The sequence below is a fragment of the Garra rufa genome, chromosome 15 (assembly GCF_049309525.1).
Source record: "Garra rufa chromosome 15, GarRuf1.0, whole genome shotgun sequence".
Classification (NCBI taxonomy): domain Eukaryota; kingdom Metazoa; phylum Chordata; class Actinopteri; order Cypriniformes; family Cyprinidae; genus Garra; species Garra rufa.
The window spans coordinates 20666022-20684642 of NC_133375.1; the positions used below are offsets into that span (position 1 = coordinate 20666022).

The following is an 18621-nucleotide window of genomic DNA, read 5'->3' on the forward strand; positions in this document are numbered from 1 at the left end:
ACGAGAATACTTTTTGTTGCGCAATAAACTAACATAACTTTACGCCCGTTTCATTCAACAATTCGCTGTAACCATGCGTTGTTTACGTGCAGATCAAAGCACGAGCATGGGTCTTGGTACTCTTAAAAATGACGCTAGGGTGACACTGAGGAGAATGGTATGGACAAAAGTATTCTTGTAGATTCATAAAATTATGGTTGAACCACTAATGTCACATGGGTTATTTTGTTGACGTTCTTGGTACTTTTCTGGACTCTTGAACACTTGCTGCCAGTGTTAGTGGAGGGTCAAAGAGCTCCCAGATTTCACCTGAAATATCTTAATTTGTGTTCCGAAGACAAAGGTCTTACAGGTTTGGAAACTTGGAACAACATGAGAGTGAGTAATTAATGACATACTTTTTATTTTTGGGTGAACTATCCCTTTGACACTACCATGTAAGGGGAAGTTAGCTCACAAGGATGTCAGGATGGTTTCCACTATTTAGGGATTCAGTACATTTTGTGTTGTTTGCATTAAAAAAGTGGGCCAACAGAGCTTTTCTGATAATTACAGTTCAGGGCTTACTTTCATGAGGGATATCGTCACAAATGTGTCAGCATGAGACAGATAACAACTAAAGTGTACGCCCACAATTTATCTAAATTCACATGTGTATTTCCTCAGAAACGGTGTTGATAAACAACAGTCATTTGAGGATAATTATTAACTGGCATTTTTGTCATTTAGAAGAATTTAGAAATACACTCAGACTGGTTTACTTCCATAATTTAATATCCTTCTGTTGAGCTAAATCATTTGAATGAATATGATAAACAGACAACTATAAGACAGATCATTTGGACAACAATGCACGTAAACAACCAACTGTATGACAAATATCATATAGACAGCAGCAGGAGAAAATAAAGCCCATAGAAACATAAAATCCTTAAAAATGAAGTGCATCTATCAACTCTACAGTTTGTCCTACATTTTAAATTAAATTTTACATTTGCTGGAATGCTGCTATATAACATTCACTAAAACTTTTCTGGAGTTACACAGATGTACAGTATTTAAGGGCTAGCATAAACATGTTTGGCAGGAAAACATTATTCGTCAAAACAAAACTTACGAATGTCATATGGTGTTTTGTTATCAGTGTTTTTCTGACCACACACCTGTGTGGTTCCTGTCAGCATTTCTTCTTCAAGTTGCACTTTTGCATTCAAATTATTTATTCAAATTAAATGTATGGAATACTGGCACACTTTTAAAACAAGTGCTGCTTATGGTGCCAGTGAGGCTGTGTTTAGCTGCACAGTATCGAAAATGTAGAGATTGTCCCAAGAGAGGGATTCAGGAGATTTTACTATCACGCATACAGAGGCTGATAGTCATTCTTCTTGCTTCTGCAGGCAATAACACAGATGCTGAGCATCCCAAACAACTGAAAAAGAGAGAGAGAGAGACAAAACAAGTTGCTGAAAATGTATTGTCTGATAAACAAGAATGAAGATAAAGCTAAAATAAGCTGATGTACCTTAATGATGGCAAATCCCAGGATGACCAACATTGCATAACTAAGCACATCCTGAAGCATCTGCTCCAGTTTAGCTTCACATCCCTGTAGGAACAACAGAGTACAGTTTTTTTTCCCCACAAAAAAAAACAAATTACATAATTTTAACACAATATGCTGACACAATATGGGAATGGGATTATGCTGCTCTGAATACAAGTGTTGTTAAAAATGTACACTACCAGTCAAAAGTTTTTGAACAGTAAGATTTTTAATGTTTTTAAAGAAGTCTCTTCTGCTCACCAAACCTGCATTTTTTATCAAAAAGTACAGCAAAAACAGTACATTCTTAAAATATTTTTACTATTTAAAATAACTGTTACCTATTTAAATAGATTTTAAAATGTAATTTATTTTTAATTGTATTTAGCAAGAATGCTTTAAATCGATTGAAGTGATGATAAAGACATTTATAAAGGTTACAAAAGATTTCTATTTCAGATAAATAAAATCTAAATATTAGAATGATTTCTGAAGGATCGTATGACTGGTGTAATGATGCTAAAAATTCAGCTTTGAAATCACAGGAATAAATTACATTTTTATATATATTTAAATAGAAAACAGTTATTTTAAATAGTAAAAATATTTCAGAATTGTACTGTTTTTGATGTACTTTGGATCAAATAAATGCAGGTTAGGTGAGCAAAAAAGAGTTCTTTCAAAAAACATTTTAAAAAATCCTACTGTTCAAAAACTTTTGACTGGTAGTGTAAATAATACTGAAAAAACACTGTTCACTAAAATACAATACCCAACATCAGATGTCAAGCAGTTTTGCCATTCAAACCTGTGTGTTCAGAAGATCTAGTTGGGTGATTAGGCCAGTGCATTGTGTAGCATTTGCTTTGCAGCAGGAATGTGGCACAGAGTTGTTATGTTGGCTGAACCATGGTATTGCAGTCCAGTCTGTGATGTTATTCACTCCACAGCACTCCATCTGGAAATGCAAAAGTGAAGAGTAATGTTAAAAGATAATAAGAATAAGAATAAAGAGAATGAGAATCCTGCATGCATCTATTGCGTCTGTCATTTCCTGTGCAACCAAAAATGATTGTAATGATATGAATGAACCTCTCAGCCTTACCTGAGATTGCAAATAATCCACTGCATGGGCTTCAGCGTTCACGCCGTCATACTTTTCAAAGACGCCGTTCATTGACTTTTCCAGGTCACCCTTAATCTGTGAAACATCATAAGAAAACAATTTCCAATGATTCAAATTTTAACATACACTACCAGTCAAAAGTTTTTGAACAGTAAAATTTTAAATGTTTTTTTAAAGAAGTCTCTTCTGCTCACCAAGCCTGCATTTATTATCCAAAGTACAGCTAAAATAGTTACATTTTGACATTTTTTATTTAAAATAACTTTTCTATTTTAATATTTCAAATGTAATTTATTCCTGTGTTTTCAAAGCTGAAGTTTTAGCATCATTACTTCAGAAATCATTCTAATATTTTGATTTACTGCTCAAAAATCACTTATTATTATTATTATTAAGTTGAAAACAGCAGAGTATAATTTTTTCAAGTTTCCTTGATGAATAGAAAGTTAAGAAGAACAGCATTTATATAAAATAGAAACTGTATAGTGTAAAAAGTGCAAAAAATGTATGTATTTATTTTTTCAGATAAATGCTGATCTTTGGATCTTTCTGTTTATCAAAGAATCCTGAAAACATTGAAGACTGGATTAATAATTCTGAAAGTTTAGCTTTGATCACAGGAATAAATTACATTTTAAAATATATTTACACAGAAATCAGTTATTTTAAATAGTAAAAAATGTCAACATTTTACCGTTTTTGGGTCAAATAAATGCAGGCTTGGTGAGCAGAAGAGACTTCTTTAAAAAAAAAAAACATTAAAAAAAACTTTTGACTGGTCGTCATATTTTTCATAACTTATATGAGAGTAACTTACTCTTCCTCTGTAGATGAAGCCAAACACAAAAGCAGTCACCTCAGCTGCGAAGATGATCAGGATGACGATAAGAAACTAAATGCAAATTTAGAGGAAAGTATAAAATATTAAAACCACACAAAATCTACGCAATGATGAAACCAGTATTAGGGGTTTTAAAGAAGGAATAGAAACCACTACATGGACACTACGTTCTATTTCTGATAAAATAAATAGAAACAAAAACGTTTGGGCCGAAAAGGTACAGACAGATGGCTCATACTTACAAAGCTCAAACCGACTTTGGACTCTCTCAGAGTTGCACAGCAGCCAACGGTCCCGATGACAAACATGACCACAGCCACACCAATTATAATGGCTGCTGGGATGACGGAGTACTTGTCAGACACAAAGTTTTCAAAGCTGTTGTAACTCCTTATCACATAAGAGCCAACATAAGCGAGGGCCGCTCCAGCAGCCTGGAAAAAAAACAACAACAGGTGACCCTCAGATATATTTATTTGCTCTAAAATATGTTAAAAATAACTTTTTTCACAAGGTAAGTCATGTGGGACAACTCCCTAAAAACAATATTTCAATTTGTATCATTTTGTGATATTTGTGACCATTTTAGAGTCATTAAATGTATAGAATTTTCACATTAGAAAAGTTCACATTTTTGAAAATCATAATACGGCACACTCTTAAAAATAAAGGTGCTTCACGATGCCATAGAAGAACCCTTTTTGTCTAAATGGTTCCATAAAGAACTTTTAACATCTATATACCTTTCTGTTTTACAAAAGGTTCTTTGTGGCGAAAGAAGGTTCTTGAGATTATAAAAAGGTACTGTAAGAAAGAGATGGTTCTTTAAAGAACCTGAAAGGTTCTTTGTGGAACCAAAAATGGTTCTTCTATGGCATCGGTGTGAAGAACCTTTTAAAGCACCTTCATTTTCATATAAAAAACATATAAAACATGTTAAACAATGTACAACAAACAACATGCTTCCCTAAATTTTCACAGTTCCGTTCCATAATAAGAATGCATTCATTATCATATGATGTCAGAAGGTGTCATTTCATAACAAGTGCACTTTGGTATTCTGGGTGATGTATGACTCGCTAGCGCATGATCTGTTTCTTCAGTAGTCGGTCACAATGCACAGTCACGAGACTGTGAGTAACCTCCTCCTGCCCTCTAATCTTTCCTGGAACGCTAGTCTTGTGCCTCAGCTTGAGCAGAAGCAGGACAGCAAAACAGAAACCCTTGAGATATGAGGATACACGTGACAACAGCAATACATCAGCTTTGCTCAAGACAAAGACGGAGTAAGAACTTTCAGTTCCAGATTTCCAGGTTTTGATACTTACTGCACTATTGTTAAATGGAAGAAATCAAAACAGTCTCACAAAACCACAAGTACATAATGTGCAGAAAGGGCCTATGGGGCCCCTAAGGGCTAAGTGTGTCTTGAGTTCTTTGAGTTTTAGCAACGGCTTAATGCATAGGAATATATTAAATTAGTTAGAAAGAGTTAGAAGTCATGGTTTTCTTTTCTACAGAACTCCCTTTCCTGCCCAACGAAGCCAAAAATGAGTGCACCAGCACTAAGCCAAGTCAGATGACTTGGCCTACATGATCACAGACAATATAGGCATCAACAATCTTTACTTTTTCCACTGAAATCAAGCTAGAAGCTCTGACAGTCACACCAGCTCTGATGTAAACAAGTGTGAGTACCTTGCTGCATTGCAAACAACACTAGAGCTTTCACATGGTTTTCTTAAGTGTATAAACAAAGAGCAAACAAATGACTCACCCTAAATTAAATTACATTCTAGAGAAGAGCTCGCTGTCAGAAGCGAGTGACTCTGACTAAACATTAATTTAGAGTCCGGAGGAGGAGAAACAACATCTGGATGAATGCAAACTATTGTGATGCTCATAAAGGACCCTTCTTCATACAAATACAACAGATTAGTCATTAATCAACAGCTAACCCAACATTTAGGGACAGCATGGGTTTGTAAACCTTTCAGAGTACATTTATAACAGTACATCCTTTTATATTTATGAAACAAAAAACAACAGAAATGATGTTTAAAAAGAACTTACCCAAAATATTAAACTGAGAAATAAAAGAACGGTTTTAGATGTTAGAATTCCGCAATCCATGTCTGCTGCTGAGTGATGGGAGTCCACGCTGTGAATGTTTCAGACAGTTTGTGTCGTTTTCTTTTTTTCGTGTTCTTTAGTTCGATTTGCCAGTCACATGCTCTTTCACGCTTCGACAGCGGAAACCCCCAGGTCCTAAAAGCCGTAAAGCTCTGTGGTTTACGGGTAAGCTATTCTCTTGGCGGAAGTGCGTGACGCTTTGCCTCAGGGACGTGAACGGAGACGTAAAAGCACAGAGAATGTGGGAGGGTATAGATTCGGGATAGAGCACTGATAAAAGCTGTTATTTTCAGCTTTTGAGTTCTTTTTATTATGCTGCAACCATTTGAATGTAATATATCAAGAAAACATTGTAAAGTAGCATAACCTAAAAAGTAAACTACAGATCAGCAGCATTGTGGGACATGTCAATTTAAGGTGGTCAAGCTGGTTTTTGTAACATGGTATCTGGTTTGTTATTGATACAAAGTCGCCTAGTTTTAATTTGTTCACACAACAGCTCTGAAATTTAAGTTTGGAGAACAGAATTCATAAATTAGCATCAGGTGAGCTTGAAACTATACAGTTTTAATACCTTCCCTGGTATTGTCTATTTAATGTGCTTGTTTACATCTGGAGGATTTTTTATTTATTAGTTTTTTTCTCATCTGCAATAGCCTACGTCCCGAAGGGTTAGAGATATAATTTCCTGGTAAAATGTATATAACCATGTTTGGTTGTTATTATTAATATTATATTTATAATAATATTTAGTAGGCCTACAGTGTGTCTTTATCAATTTGTCTAAAAGCTAGTACTGACAAATACTTTATAACACAGAAATCATATGAATTTTTTTACAAAAATGTCAAATTTCTGGCTGCAAATAAAATAATCATGTAATTAAGGTAAAATGTAACTGGACTTACTAAAGATAGCAAAATAATTTCATAACAAAGTTTAAAAAGATTTGAACTTTCGAACTTTTTTAATGCACATTTTATCAATTGAATAACATAACATATTTGACTATCCCACATTAGTTAAAACACGCTGCCCCACTTTTGAAAGAAACACCCTGTTCTTTTTTTCAAAATAGTATTTGTATTGTCAAGTTGCATGTTGTTTTTATGTGTTGTTTTTATTTTTTAAGCTGTTGATTGTACAGCACTTTGGTCTGCAGGTGCAGTTGTAAAGTGCTTTATAAATAAAGTTAAGTAAGTAAGTAAGTAAGTAAGAACATGGAATGCCTTTAAAACTGTTATTAAACTTACTTTGCACATGGCAAGAATATGGTACTTCAAAAGTTGTGAGGCAAGCGTGTGTTAAGCAAATCGTAATGATAAAAACACTTCATAACAGAAATAAACAGTCGTTTCATCAGGGGCCAGGAACCATTTGTCCTCTATTCTCTTAAAACAAATAACATTGCTGCATTATATGCCCAAATATTTAACAAAAATACATGCTTAACTTTCTTTATGCACATTTCGTCACCTTATAATTATAAGGTATATCTGACATTTTTGTCAAAATTGAGTTATTCACATATTCTTATTCTGTGACAACTTATTTACATTATTTGATGTTTCTTTTGTAAGCTGTGTAAATATTGGGCCTTTTTTTTAGAAAACAAAAATGGTTCTATCTACAAAAGTCTATGGAATGCAAAAACTTTGAAGCTCAATATCTCGAAAGTGCTCAGAATGCAGATAGAACCTTATAATAATAAGGTGACGATTTGATCAACTGAGTAACAGCATATTGCTTGCAGACTTTCCCACATTAGTCAAAACATGCTGCCCCACGTTTGAAAGAAACATCCTGTTCTTTTCTTCAAATAGAAAATATTCTTAACACATTTTAACAATATTATTGCAAAATTGAATGTACACATTTATCACAAATACAATTTGATAACAATTCAGAAAATAGTTTTATTTACAACATATTTAATTACTTAACATTTTGTCTAAATCCTATGTCACTGACCTTTGCGTGAACTTCACAACACAGAGTGAACTTTATAACACAGAAATCAGATGATTTTTTTTTTTTTTCAAAAATTTTACATTTCTGGCTGCAAATATAACAATAATCATATAATGAAGTAAAAAATGTAACTGGACTTTGGACTTAATAAAGATAGCAAAATAATTTCATAACAAATTTTAAAAAGATTTAAACTTTTGAACATGGAATGCCTTTAAACTTACATACTCTGCACATGGCAAGACTACGAAACTTCAAATGTTGTGAGGCAAGCATGTGTTAAGCAAATTATTATAATAAAAACACTTAATAACAGAATTCTTCAGTCACAGTCTCATCAAGGTCCAGGAAACCTTTGTTCTCTATTCTCTAATTTTGTAATCTGGATTTTATAACAAATAATATTGCTGCATTATATGCCCAAATATTTAACAAAAATACATGTATGGCATTTAACTTTTTTAATGCACATTTTATCAATTGAATAACATAACATATTTGACTATCCCACATTAGTTAAAACACGCTGCCCCACTTTTGAAAGAAACATCCTGTTCTTTTTTTCAAATAGAAAATATTCATAACAAATTTTAACAATATTATTACAAAACTGAATGTACAAATTTATCACAAATATAATTTCATACCAGTTTAGAAAATTGTTTTATTTATAACATATTTAAATACTTAACATTATTTTAGTCTAAATCCTATGTCACTGACATTTGTTTCCTGTTTGATGATTTTCATGACCACATTTATAAAATATTTTTTATGCAGGTCAAGTGATTTCAAAAACGTGACACCCCTGCTTGAATTCAGCACCACTCATGTTCACTTTAATGTTTTAAAGGAAGATACATGCACTGAACCTTATGTCCCACATTACACTAATGCACCCCCAAACCCTCAGACACCTCTAAACAAGCAAAACAACCAAAAGGGTCCTTTTAGGTCATTTATCAACCAACTGACATGGCATCAAAGATAACGTTCAGCGGTCTGGGAGACACCCTTCTGGTGTAATAACTCCAGAAGAACAAAATGTAAGAAGTAAAATGCTTTTATGAATTAAACTAAGATAATTTTAAAAGTATTTGAAGCTTTTTAGGTTTGTTACATAAGCACAAAGCATGTAATGAGTGACATATAATAGCCTCAGATCTCAGACAATCCCACCTGACAGCTCTAAAAAGTGTTAGCATCTAAAAAAATAAAAAAAGGAATATATTAAAAATGATTTATTAGTGTTTTTGCTGTTCAAAGACATTTATTTAACGTGTTAGTGTTTTTAGGGCCATAATTCGCTAAAAGTGAGAAAAAAAGAAAATGTGTTTTAGTCATCTAAAAATGCATTATTTGTTGAAAAACTCTAACAAATATTCTATTTTTAAATTCATGATAATATTAAATATGGTCCAGTCTCACGGAACAATTGCACATAATAAGTAAATAATGTTTTTAAAATGATGCAATTATACAAAGTCTAGAAATTGTTCCGTCTTAAAACTGCATGGCACATCGATTTTTTCCCATTTGCAAAGAGAAAACAATTTTTAATTGTATTATTAGGAGGCTACGTACAAGTTAGATGATATTGTGGCACTTTCCAAATTTTCTGGTTGACAATTCAGGTCATTATATTATTTTGAAAAGCAAAAAACATACTATTTCTTTTGGTCGGAAAACACAAATTATTGCGGCTCATAAAAAGGCGCTGAAATCATGATTACTAGAGTCTACACGGTTCTCATGTTGACTACTTTAATTGGCACACGACCCCTCTCAAACTCAGTCTCCTCAGACATCTCCTTCCAGCTGACGTTCCAGCTCCAATAAACCGACCGTCATGTCCACAGCCGCTCCACCGGCCCCATCTTCTGCTACTAAAACGCCAAGACGAAGGTCCAAGGCCAAGAAGTCAGGACCCAGCGTGTCTGATTTGATCCTCAAGGTCTTGTCATCTTCCAAGGAGCGCGGTGGTGTCTCTCTGGTCGCTCTGAAGAAAGCTTTGGCTGCCAGTGGTTATGATGTTGTAAGAAACAATTCGCGCGTCAAACTGGCAGTTAAGCGGCTGGTGGCCAGCGGTCGCCTGATTCAGACCAAAGGCACTGGAGCATCTGGATCATTTAAGATCGGCTCGAAAGCTGCTACAAAGCCCAAGAAGCCTAAGAAGCCAAAGGCAAAGAGGGCAAAGAGAAAGACGCCTAAGAAACCTGCTGGGGCAAAGAAATCCCCCAAGAAGAGAAGGAGAACTTTGAGAAGTCCTGAAAAAGCCAGCGAGACGGCTGCGGTCAAGAAGACCACAAAACCCAAGAGAGCCAAGCGAAGAACTTCCAGAACAGGCAAAGCAAAACCGGCCAAAAAATAAGTGACAGGATAGTGACTGTTAAAGGATTCTTACATCCATTTTAATGCATTGTAAAAAATAAAAAAATCTTTTTTAATGCATTGTAAAATAAAAAAAATATTGTTGCATTCAATTTGGTGCTTTGTTGTTATTTTTAGTAACTTATTATTATTATTATTAGTAGTAGTAGTTTTATTTAGACATTTTAACTTATTTGTTTTGAACAGACCAAAGTTCACATTAGCCTAAATCTCATATATAGCTAATAAACAATTTGTATTATTTTTGACGTTAGAAAGAAATGTAAACGGGCTAATAATATCAACGGACAGGTTATTCCACTAGATGGTGTTATTGTGTTCCTGTAGCCTACTAAATCCTAAAGTTTACACATTAGGGCATTGTGGCTGTTTTTCAAATAACACCATCTAGTGGTGTAAAGTGTATACATTTCGTGCGCATTTACGTCACTTATATTCAGTAAGAAAGTAGCCTATGCTTTCCATGAAAGCATTATTTTACACATTAATATGTCTGACGTTCCGGCAGCTGAAAGTTGAATAAATGAATAAACGATATTACAACAGGGTAAACTGAAAAAGACAAAAAGTGAAAATGAAAAAGGCTAAAAGTATAAACTTAACTGGAAACTGAATCAAAAACATTTGTTTAGGTAGAAAAACGTCAAACTGTTACATTAATATTTTCCTGCACATAAAACTATTAAAATATTTAAAGCACACTCTTTATGATGAAAGTAAATCAATGTCTTGTTTAACCACGGAATTAATTCTCACATACAATTGCAATGATTTTTTTTTATTGGATATAGCAGTTTTGATGTGTCCACTTTATGAAATTAACAAGAATTTGCATATTCATATCTAAGATTATGCATTATTAACTGTATTATGAATTATATTTATATCATTATTAATCTTTTTGAGAATATGTATTCAATGCCCTTACAGTTTTACCCTGACTGACGTTTTGAGACATGACACGAGACTGTATGCTGTTGCTATGTAGCTATGTTATTTTTGTACATTTTATCATATCTATCATCAACTCCAACAGACAGACTGATGTTCTTAGAACAAGTAGTACTTCTTAGTAAATGTGCCTTTTTAAAGTTTGGGTTGGTGGGCAAACATGCAAATTAATAACACCTTTGGTCACGAGCTGAGACTTGAGTAATGTGTTCTTAATCAAAATTAGACATATAAGCGACCTATAGACTTCCTGTACTGTCTGGTTTTTGGTATAAGAAGCGCTAACCCTGCACCCCTTGCAGATCAGAGACTTCACACCTCTTACTTCTTCTTTCTCTCCATTCTCTATCTTTTACTCTGATATGGGTGCACCTAGACAGTCTAATATTTCTATTAGACTTACTTCTCTCAGATTTTATTTGATCAGACTCTAATTTGATTCTACTTGGATTTAATTCGACCTTGATTTTAAGTCTAATTTCACCAATTAAACTATATTTGATTTGGCTTTATTTGATCAGATTGACAAATGATACAATTATTGACAACTTGGAATTGGGAATTAATATTTTTATTTCTTTTAATCAAAATTACATTAATGGAATTAACAGTCATTAAAAAGGTATTATTATTGCTGCTATCCATTTAATTGTGGCATTTATTTTTATACTCAAAAAAAAAAATATATATATATATATATGTATATACTGTATAACTAAACAGCCAATGTGCTAGCAATGTGCATCCTAATAAGCAACTAGTTAATAGTGAATAGTGTTTCCTAATGTAAAGTTTTACCAAAAGTGTTTGAAAAAACAGAAAAATGTAAATTCCCAACCAAGTTAAAAATTACTTAAAGGAACACTCCACTTTTTTGGAAATAGGCTCATTCTCCAACTCCCCCCGAGTTAATAAGTTGATTTTTACCGTTTTGAAATCCATTCAGCCGTTCTCCTGTTCTGGCGATATCACTTTTAGCATAGCTTAGCATAAATCATTGAATCCTATTAGACCAGTAGCATCGCGTTCAAAAATGACCAACGAGTTTCGATATTTGTCCTATTTAAAACTTGACTCTTCTGTAGTTATATCGTGTACTAAGACCAGCGGAAATGTAAAGCTGCGGTTTTCTAGGCCGATAAGATTAGGAACTACACTCCCATTTCGGCGTAATAGTCAAGGAAGTTTGCTGCCGTAACATGGCCGAAGCAGGCGCATTAATATCACAAAGCGCCTGAAATTAGATCCCAGCTAGGTAACTTCCAATGTGACCGGTGCTAAGTTTGTGTAATTCCGGTTGTTGCAGCTGTCCGAGTTGCAGCTGGTAAATTGTTAGTGGCTGGATTTACCTGTGTGCGATTAGCTATGGTTATGTGCATTGTAAGGGGCTGTGATAGTAAGTCGAGGACGTACTCTACTACCATGTTTCATAGAATTCCCACGAAAAAAAAGCAATTCCAACTAATGAATCAATGGCTGGCTGCTCTGAACATGGATCTCAAAACACCGTTAGCAACGATCAAGAAATGGTGTGTTTGCTCCGAGGATTTTGAACCAGATGACTATTTGGATAGTTTTACCGTTACTACAGCACGGCGTCTAAAGGACACGGCGATCCCAACAATCTTCAAACTAACGTTACAGACAGGACACCGAGGAGCATCGCCCATGGCTGTAAGTGTAACATGATATTGTTGGCTAACGTTACCTGTGAAATGCAACCCCTGAAGAGTAGTTTTAGGCGAACAGTTGGCCTAGTATTTGCTATGACCAAATTCCATGTATGATTGCAAAAGAAAGTTATTGCGAACAGTCGGTGGTGTTTAAAGTCAGTTTTGAGTAAAAGTGTACATCATGAATATAAGCCTGAAAATGCAAACTGACAGTATGCATTTAAAATCTTTATATTATATATTGTAGTGGTTGCAGGAATAACTTACTCTTGCGACAGCTGGCCATTAGGTCCACTCGGCGTGTGACGTTTTTTCTAGTTTATTTGGTCAAACCGGAAATTTTTTTTTACTACTGCAGGATGCAGCATTGCATCCAAGTCCTCGGATGTTGCGACATGCCACTTCCTCATCAGGTAGATCCACCCTTGCCATCGATGGCAATACCTGGTCCCACTCGCGACAACACAGGCACTCACTTTCAGTTGGCATGGGTTGGCAAGCCCCACCAGCTCGAATCTGCTCTCCTCATCCCTTCTGTCCCAGGCAGTTCAGACACACTTTCTTGTCTTTCACGTTCCAAAACCTTAGCTTCATTGAATTCTGGTTCAAATTGATACGGTTCAGGATCTGCACCAAAGTAAATATCTTCTAAATTGTCTCTCAAAAATGTCTCCATGGCGAGGAACGCTGCCTGTGCTGCATGCACGTTGGATTTGTTGACGGAAGTAAACATTTGCACATGTGCTGTGTGATATTACTGCGCCTGCTTCGGTCATATTACGGCAGCAAACTTCCTTGACTATTACGCCCGAATGGGAGTGTAGTTCCTAGTCTTATCGGCCTAGAAAACCGCAGCTTTACATTTCCGCTGGTCTTAGTACGCGATATAACTACAGAAGAGTCAAGTTTTAAATAGGACAAATATCGAAACTCGTTGGTCATTTTTGAACGCGATGCTACTGGTCTAATAAGATTCAATGATTTATGCTAAGCTATGCTAAAAGTGATATTGCCAGAACAGGAGAACGGCTGAATGAAATTTTAAAACGGTAAAAATCAACTTATTAACTCGGGGGGAGTTGGAGAATGAGCCTATCTCCAAAAAAAGTGGAGTGTTCCTTTAAATGTACCTTTGAGGACCTTACCTGCAATTAGATTCACAATCTCCCATCTGCTTATCTATAGACTACAATGCTAATAATATAAAGTGAAATAGCAACAGGTAGTAAATCACCAGTAAAATAAGTTTAACATTAACCTGCAAAATACTATGGTGCAACCCAGAGAGGAGTTTATTTTTGAACCTTAATTGGGAATTTCCTATGTTTGAGTAAAATAAGACCAAAATAAAACCAGATGCTTCTCCTGAAACCTCTCACCATGCTTGCATATGATTTTTTTTGTTAAGGTCAAGAAGTTTCTTTTTAGGTTTTACACAGATTTGGCCCATTTTTATGCAAAAGTCTTGAATTGTTAAGAATCTGCAGAGTGTCACTGGCAGATTTTCCATATCTGGCATTTTAATTTATCAGAACTGCAAGCTTGCTACTTTCTTCAAAATAAAGGTTCTTTATTGGCATCAATGGTTCAAAAACAGAAAAGGTTCTTTGTAGTCGAAAAAGGTTTTTTATATTTTTTTAATTGTTCTTTAAAATTGTTCTTTTAAGAACTGTTCACTGAAAGGTTCTTTGGGGAACCAAAAATGGTACTTTAATGGCATCTCTGCAAAAACACCCTTTTGGAACCTTTATTTTTAAAGGGGTCATTGGATGGCCATTTTCCACAAGTTGATATGATTCTTTAGGGTCTTAATGAGAAGTCTATATATAGATTCTTTGGTTAAAATTTCTCAATGGTAGTGTAAAAAAACCCACTCTTTTTACCTTGTCAAAATCAGCCCTTTTTGAGCGAGCTATTGCATGTTCCTTTAAATGCTAATGAGCATAAAAAACCCTTATACTCACTTCTGCTGTGGGTGAAGCTGCATCACGAAATTATTTGCACTAACATAGATCGGGATCAGCGCTTTCCTTTCAAAAGCGAAAGTAACGTTAAGCATCTGCGTCATCAGCGGCTCAGATGTCAGGAGTAAATGACAACTGCTATGTTCATTATTACATCCAACAACAGAACACCTCAATTGCTCAGTCGGAGACATTCTTGTCTTCCCCTGCACCTGAGTCGACACAAGGGTGGGTCTAAAGTAAGGCGCTCATGTCAATCAACAACCGTGAGATTGGCCTCTGTCTGTGAGTCATCACACCAACAAGAAGCTGAGAATGACCTGATTTTAAAAAGAGGATATTACTTGTGAAGATTATAAAAAAACACCACTGGGTGGATTTTTATCATTGTAGGGTGGTTGTGTACACAAACTGCCAACACACATTAATGTTCAAACAACATGTAAAAATGAGTTGTGCATCCAATGACCTCTTTAAGAGTGTAAACAAACTTAGAAGCATGCTTGTAGAAATTAAAAGTGGTGGAAAACTTAAAAACTGAAAGAAAAACATTTCATATCCATGTCCATACCCACTGCCAGCCTGCTCTACATGTAACAGCTGACACTAGCAAGAAATGTAAACATGCTTGCTGAAACAGCATAGTCCAACATTTATACTGAAATCAATTTTTTGTCATCTTGAAAAAAGTATCTGCACCGTCCATTAATGTGTGTGTATTTTGGTATAACAGAGTTATTCTTCACAGGTCATGAGGATGTTGGGTATGACAGGATCTGCCTGGAAAGAAATACACATTAATTGTTTTTGTCTGTTTGTGTCTCCAAGTTACCCAATCCATGAGGAGGTCACATTAGTGCATGGTAGTGTGACACACACATTTGCTGATCATGGAGTCTAGAGTATTTTTTCAGCTGATGGTCGGCTGTTTTATCAGTGTCAGCAACCTTCGTTCTCTTATTCGTCCTAGTAATGGACAGGAGGAGGCTGGGATAACCTGCGCAACATAGGTTAATACAGGTTTATACATGTTATTCCACTAGATGGTGTGAATTATAAAACAGTTAAAGGAGTAGTTCACTTTCAGAACAAAAATTTACAGAAAATGTACTCACCCCCTTGTTATCCAAGTTGTTCATGTCTTTCTTTCTTCAGTCGTAAAGAAATTATGTTTTTTGAGGAAAACATTTAAGGATTTCTCTCCATATAGTGGACTTCTATGGTGCCCCTCAGTTTGAACTTCTTCTTAATGAATATGTATTTATTTATCAATATGTCTGAACTTCAAGCAACTGTTAAGGCCGGGACACACCAACCCGACGCCAACCAACTAGCGCCGACGAAAGCCGACCATCTTGTCGCCTCTAGTCGGCTGCGTCTGCGGGCGTCTGGACGATTAAACTGAGCTCGAACACACCGAACTGACGAAAGCCGACTGCAAACTAGAAGGTGCTTTCTGCACATGCGTGAGGAGATATACCGTGGCGTACCTGCAGATGGCAGTAGTCTGTATTTTCATTCCAAGAAGAGAACCCGGAAGAACCGCCACACGGTTTGCATAGCGTTTTCGGTTATGTCGTACAGCGCTGGCCTGTCTTGGTTCAAATTGATCAGCTCGCCTTCAATAGCTTCGTTCCACACAGCCATAGTTGGTTTCGAATTGCGAAATGATGACAGCGAGCCGATTCCCTCTTGACTATTTTCTTTGCTTGTTACGTCACTTCACGTTCAAGTCCTCCACCCGCTCTGATTCGGTGTCTGAACAGCCAATCAGAGCGCTCTCTTTCCCAGACAGCCCCGACAAGCCCGACGCCGATTCAACATGTCAAATCGGGCAAACTTTGGCTGACGCGAGCCCGACGAAAGCCGACGCGAGCCGACGTGCGGAACACACCGAACCGACACGCTTCACCGACGCCCACCAACTGCCCGACGAGGCCAGACGGCCGATCGTCGGCTTGGTGTGTCCCAGCCTTTAGAGAAAATGTCTAAGTGTACTTAGAACAGTCAGGGTAAACTATAGTGGGTTAAAGGTTGAATAATTCATGTAGTTACAAAAACTGTTTTTATTTGAGTCTAAAGAAATGTTCCTGTATGTATGAAATTATGTTAATAGTTTTAATTGACATAAAACTATTAAAGTATTTAAATTAAGCACACTCTTGTGATATTAGTAAATCATTATCTGCCTGTCTGCAGAAAACACACAGATTGCCCTTGGTTTGAACTAAAAAAATGCCAAACAGCTAGTGACTTTTTAATGTTATCACTGAAGTCTGTAATTTCTATTTAGTAATTTCCAAGGAATCCAAGCACTGTAAATATGTGCAACTTGTATAGAATGCATGGCACACTGAATAAAATGTCTGCCAAATGGATGAATATACAAAAGCTCACCACAAGTCATACTTGTAAAGGAACACTCCACTTTCTTTGGAAATAGGCTCATTCTCCAACTCCCCCCGAATTAATAAGTTGATTTTTACCGTTTTGAAATCCATTCAGCCGTTCTCCTGTTCTGGCGATATCACTTTTAGCATAGCTTAGCATAGATCATTGAATCCTATTAGACCAATAGCATCGCGTTCAAAAATGACCAACGAGTTTCCATATTTGTTGAATTTAAAACTTGACTCGTGTACTAAGACCGGTGGAAATGCAAAGCTGCGAGTTTCTAGGCTGATACGATTAGGAACTACACTCCCATTCCGGCCGAAGCAGGCGGAGTAGCCTATTATCAGAAATGAGTTCCCAGCTAGTTTAGCATTTGCACATGTGCTGCGTGATATTACTGCTCCTGCTTCGGCCATATTACGGCAGCAAACTTCCTTGACTATTACGCCGAAATGGGAGTGTAGTTCCTAATCTTATCAGCCTAGAAACTAGCAGCTTTGCATTTCCACCGGTCTTAGTACATGATATAACTACAGAAGAGTCAAGTTTTAAATAGGACAACGAAACTCGTTGGTCATTTTTGAACGCGATGCTATTGGTCTAATAGGATTCAATGAACTATGCAAAGCTATGCTAAAGGTGATATCGCCAGAACGGCTGAATGGATTTCAAAACGGTAAAACTCAACTTATTAACTCAGGGGGAGTTGGAGAATGAGCCTATTTCCAAAAAAGTGTTCCTTTAAGTCCTTTTTACTCTTTGATCACAAATATTACATTTGTGGTCACAAATACCATTAACTGTAATTGAAAATGAATACCCAGATAGCACACGTACATCTGCAAGCTGTATAAAAAATAGTTAAACATTAATCAGCAAAATGTATTTATGCTGGTGTATTTTTGAACCTTAATTAAATAATAGCTATAGCTAAAATGGCAATCAGCCAAACAAACCTTTCTTAAAAGCACAATGTTTTAAACTTGTTACATAACACAATCAAGCTTTGGTCAAGGAATTAAGGAAACTGGTAGTGTAAAGCTGTCAGTTCATGTCTGTGTTCTGTTATGTTTCCCAAGTGTTTTTCCCCCTATGGTTCTAGCTTATATGGTTTAGTCCTTGTCTCCCCCTTTTGGTATTGTTTAGTTAGTTCAGTCATGCCCTTATTTGTATTTCCCCCTTGTTATCTTGTTATCTTGTTAGTGACCACGCCCCCGTTTCAGTGTATTTAAGAGTCTGTGTGTGCACTCCCCATTTGTCTGTCAATGCATTCTGTTACTTCTGTTTGCTTGGTTCATGTACTCATCTTATGCTCCCGGTTTTTGTTTATTTGTATTAGTTTCAGTGTTTTGTTTTAATAAATCTTTATTCGTTCATCTACTCCGGTTCTCCTCATCATTCTCCACTCCTCAAAAGCATAACAATTTTTAAAACCATCGTAGTAAAGTTTGCTGCCAACAGACCTCAGCTTTGATACACAGCCAAAGACAAAACGTCACGGTGCTTGAAATGTGCTTTCCTGTGTTTGCATTCATATAAAAGGAGGTCAAGGGTGTGCAAGCTATTGAGAGGAAGCGTCACTGTAAGCACACAAGAGGCTTTAAAAACTTTAGATTCTGCAGTGAATATCA

General features: G+C 35.9%; 2 protein-coding genes across 2 annotated transcripts; one reads left to right on the forward strand and one right to left on the reverse strand.

Moving 5' to 3' along the window:
* Positions 1–752: 752 nt before the first annotated feature.
* On the reverse strand, positions 753–5780 carry tspan36 (tetraspanin 36). Its single transcript, XM_073818924.1, has 7 exons — positions 5587–5780; positions 3756–3947; positions 3490–3564; positions 2652–2747; positions 2355–2504; positions 1526–1609; positions 753–1432 (listed from the first exon to the last, which is right to left on the reverse strand). Exons 1-7 carry the CDS (start codon positions 5644–5646, stop codon positions 1358–1360), a joined length of 732 nt encoding a protein of 243 aa, XP_073675025.1. The 5' UTR covers positions 5647–5780; the 3' UTR covers positions 753–1357.
* Positions 5781–9426: 3646 nt separating this feature from the next.
* On the forward strand, positions 9427–10100 carry LOC141287290 (histone H1.4). Its single transcript, XM_073819422.1, has one exon. The coding sequence runs from the start codon at positions 9467–9469 to the stop codon at positions 9986–9988; it is 522 nt and encodes a 173-aa protein (XP_073675523.1). The 5' UTR covers positions 9427–9466; the 3' UTR covers positions 9989–10100.
* The last annotated feature ends 8521 nt before the right edge of the window (positions 10101–18621 follow it).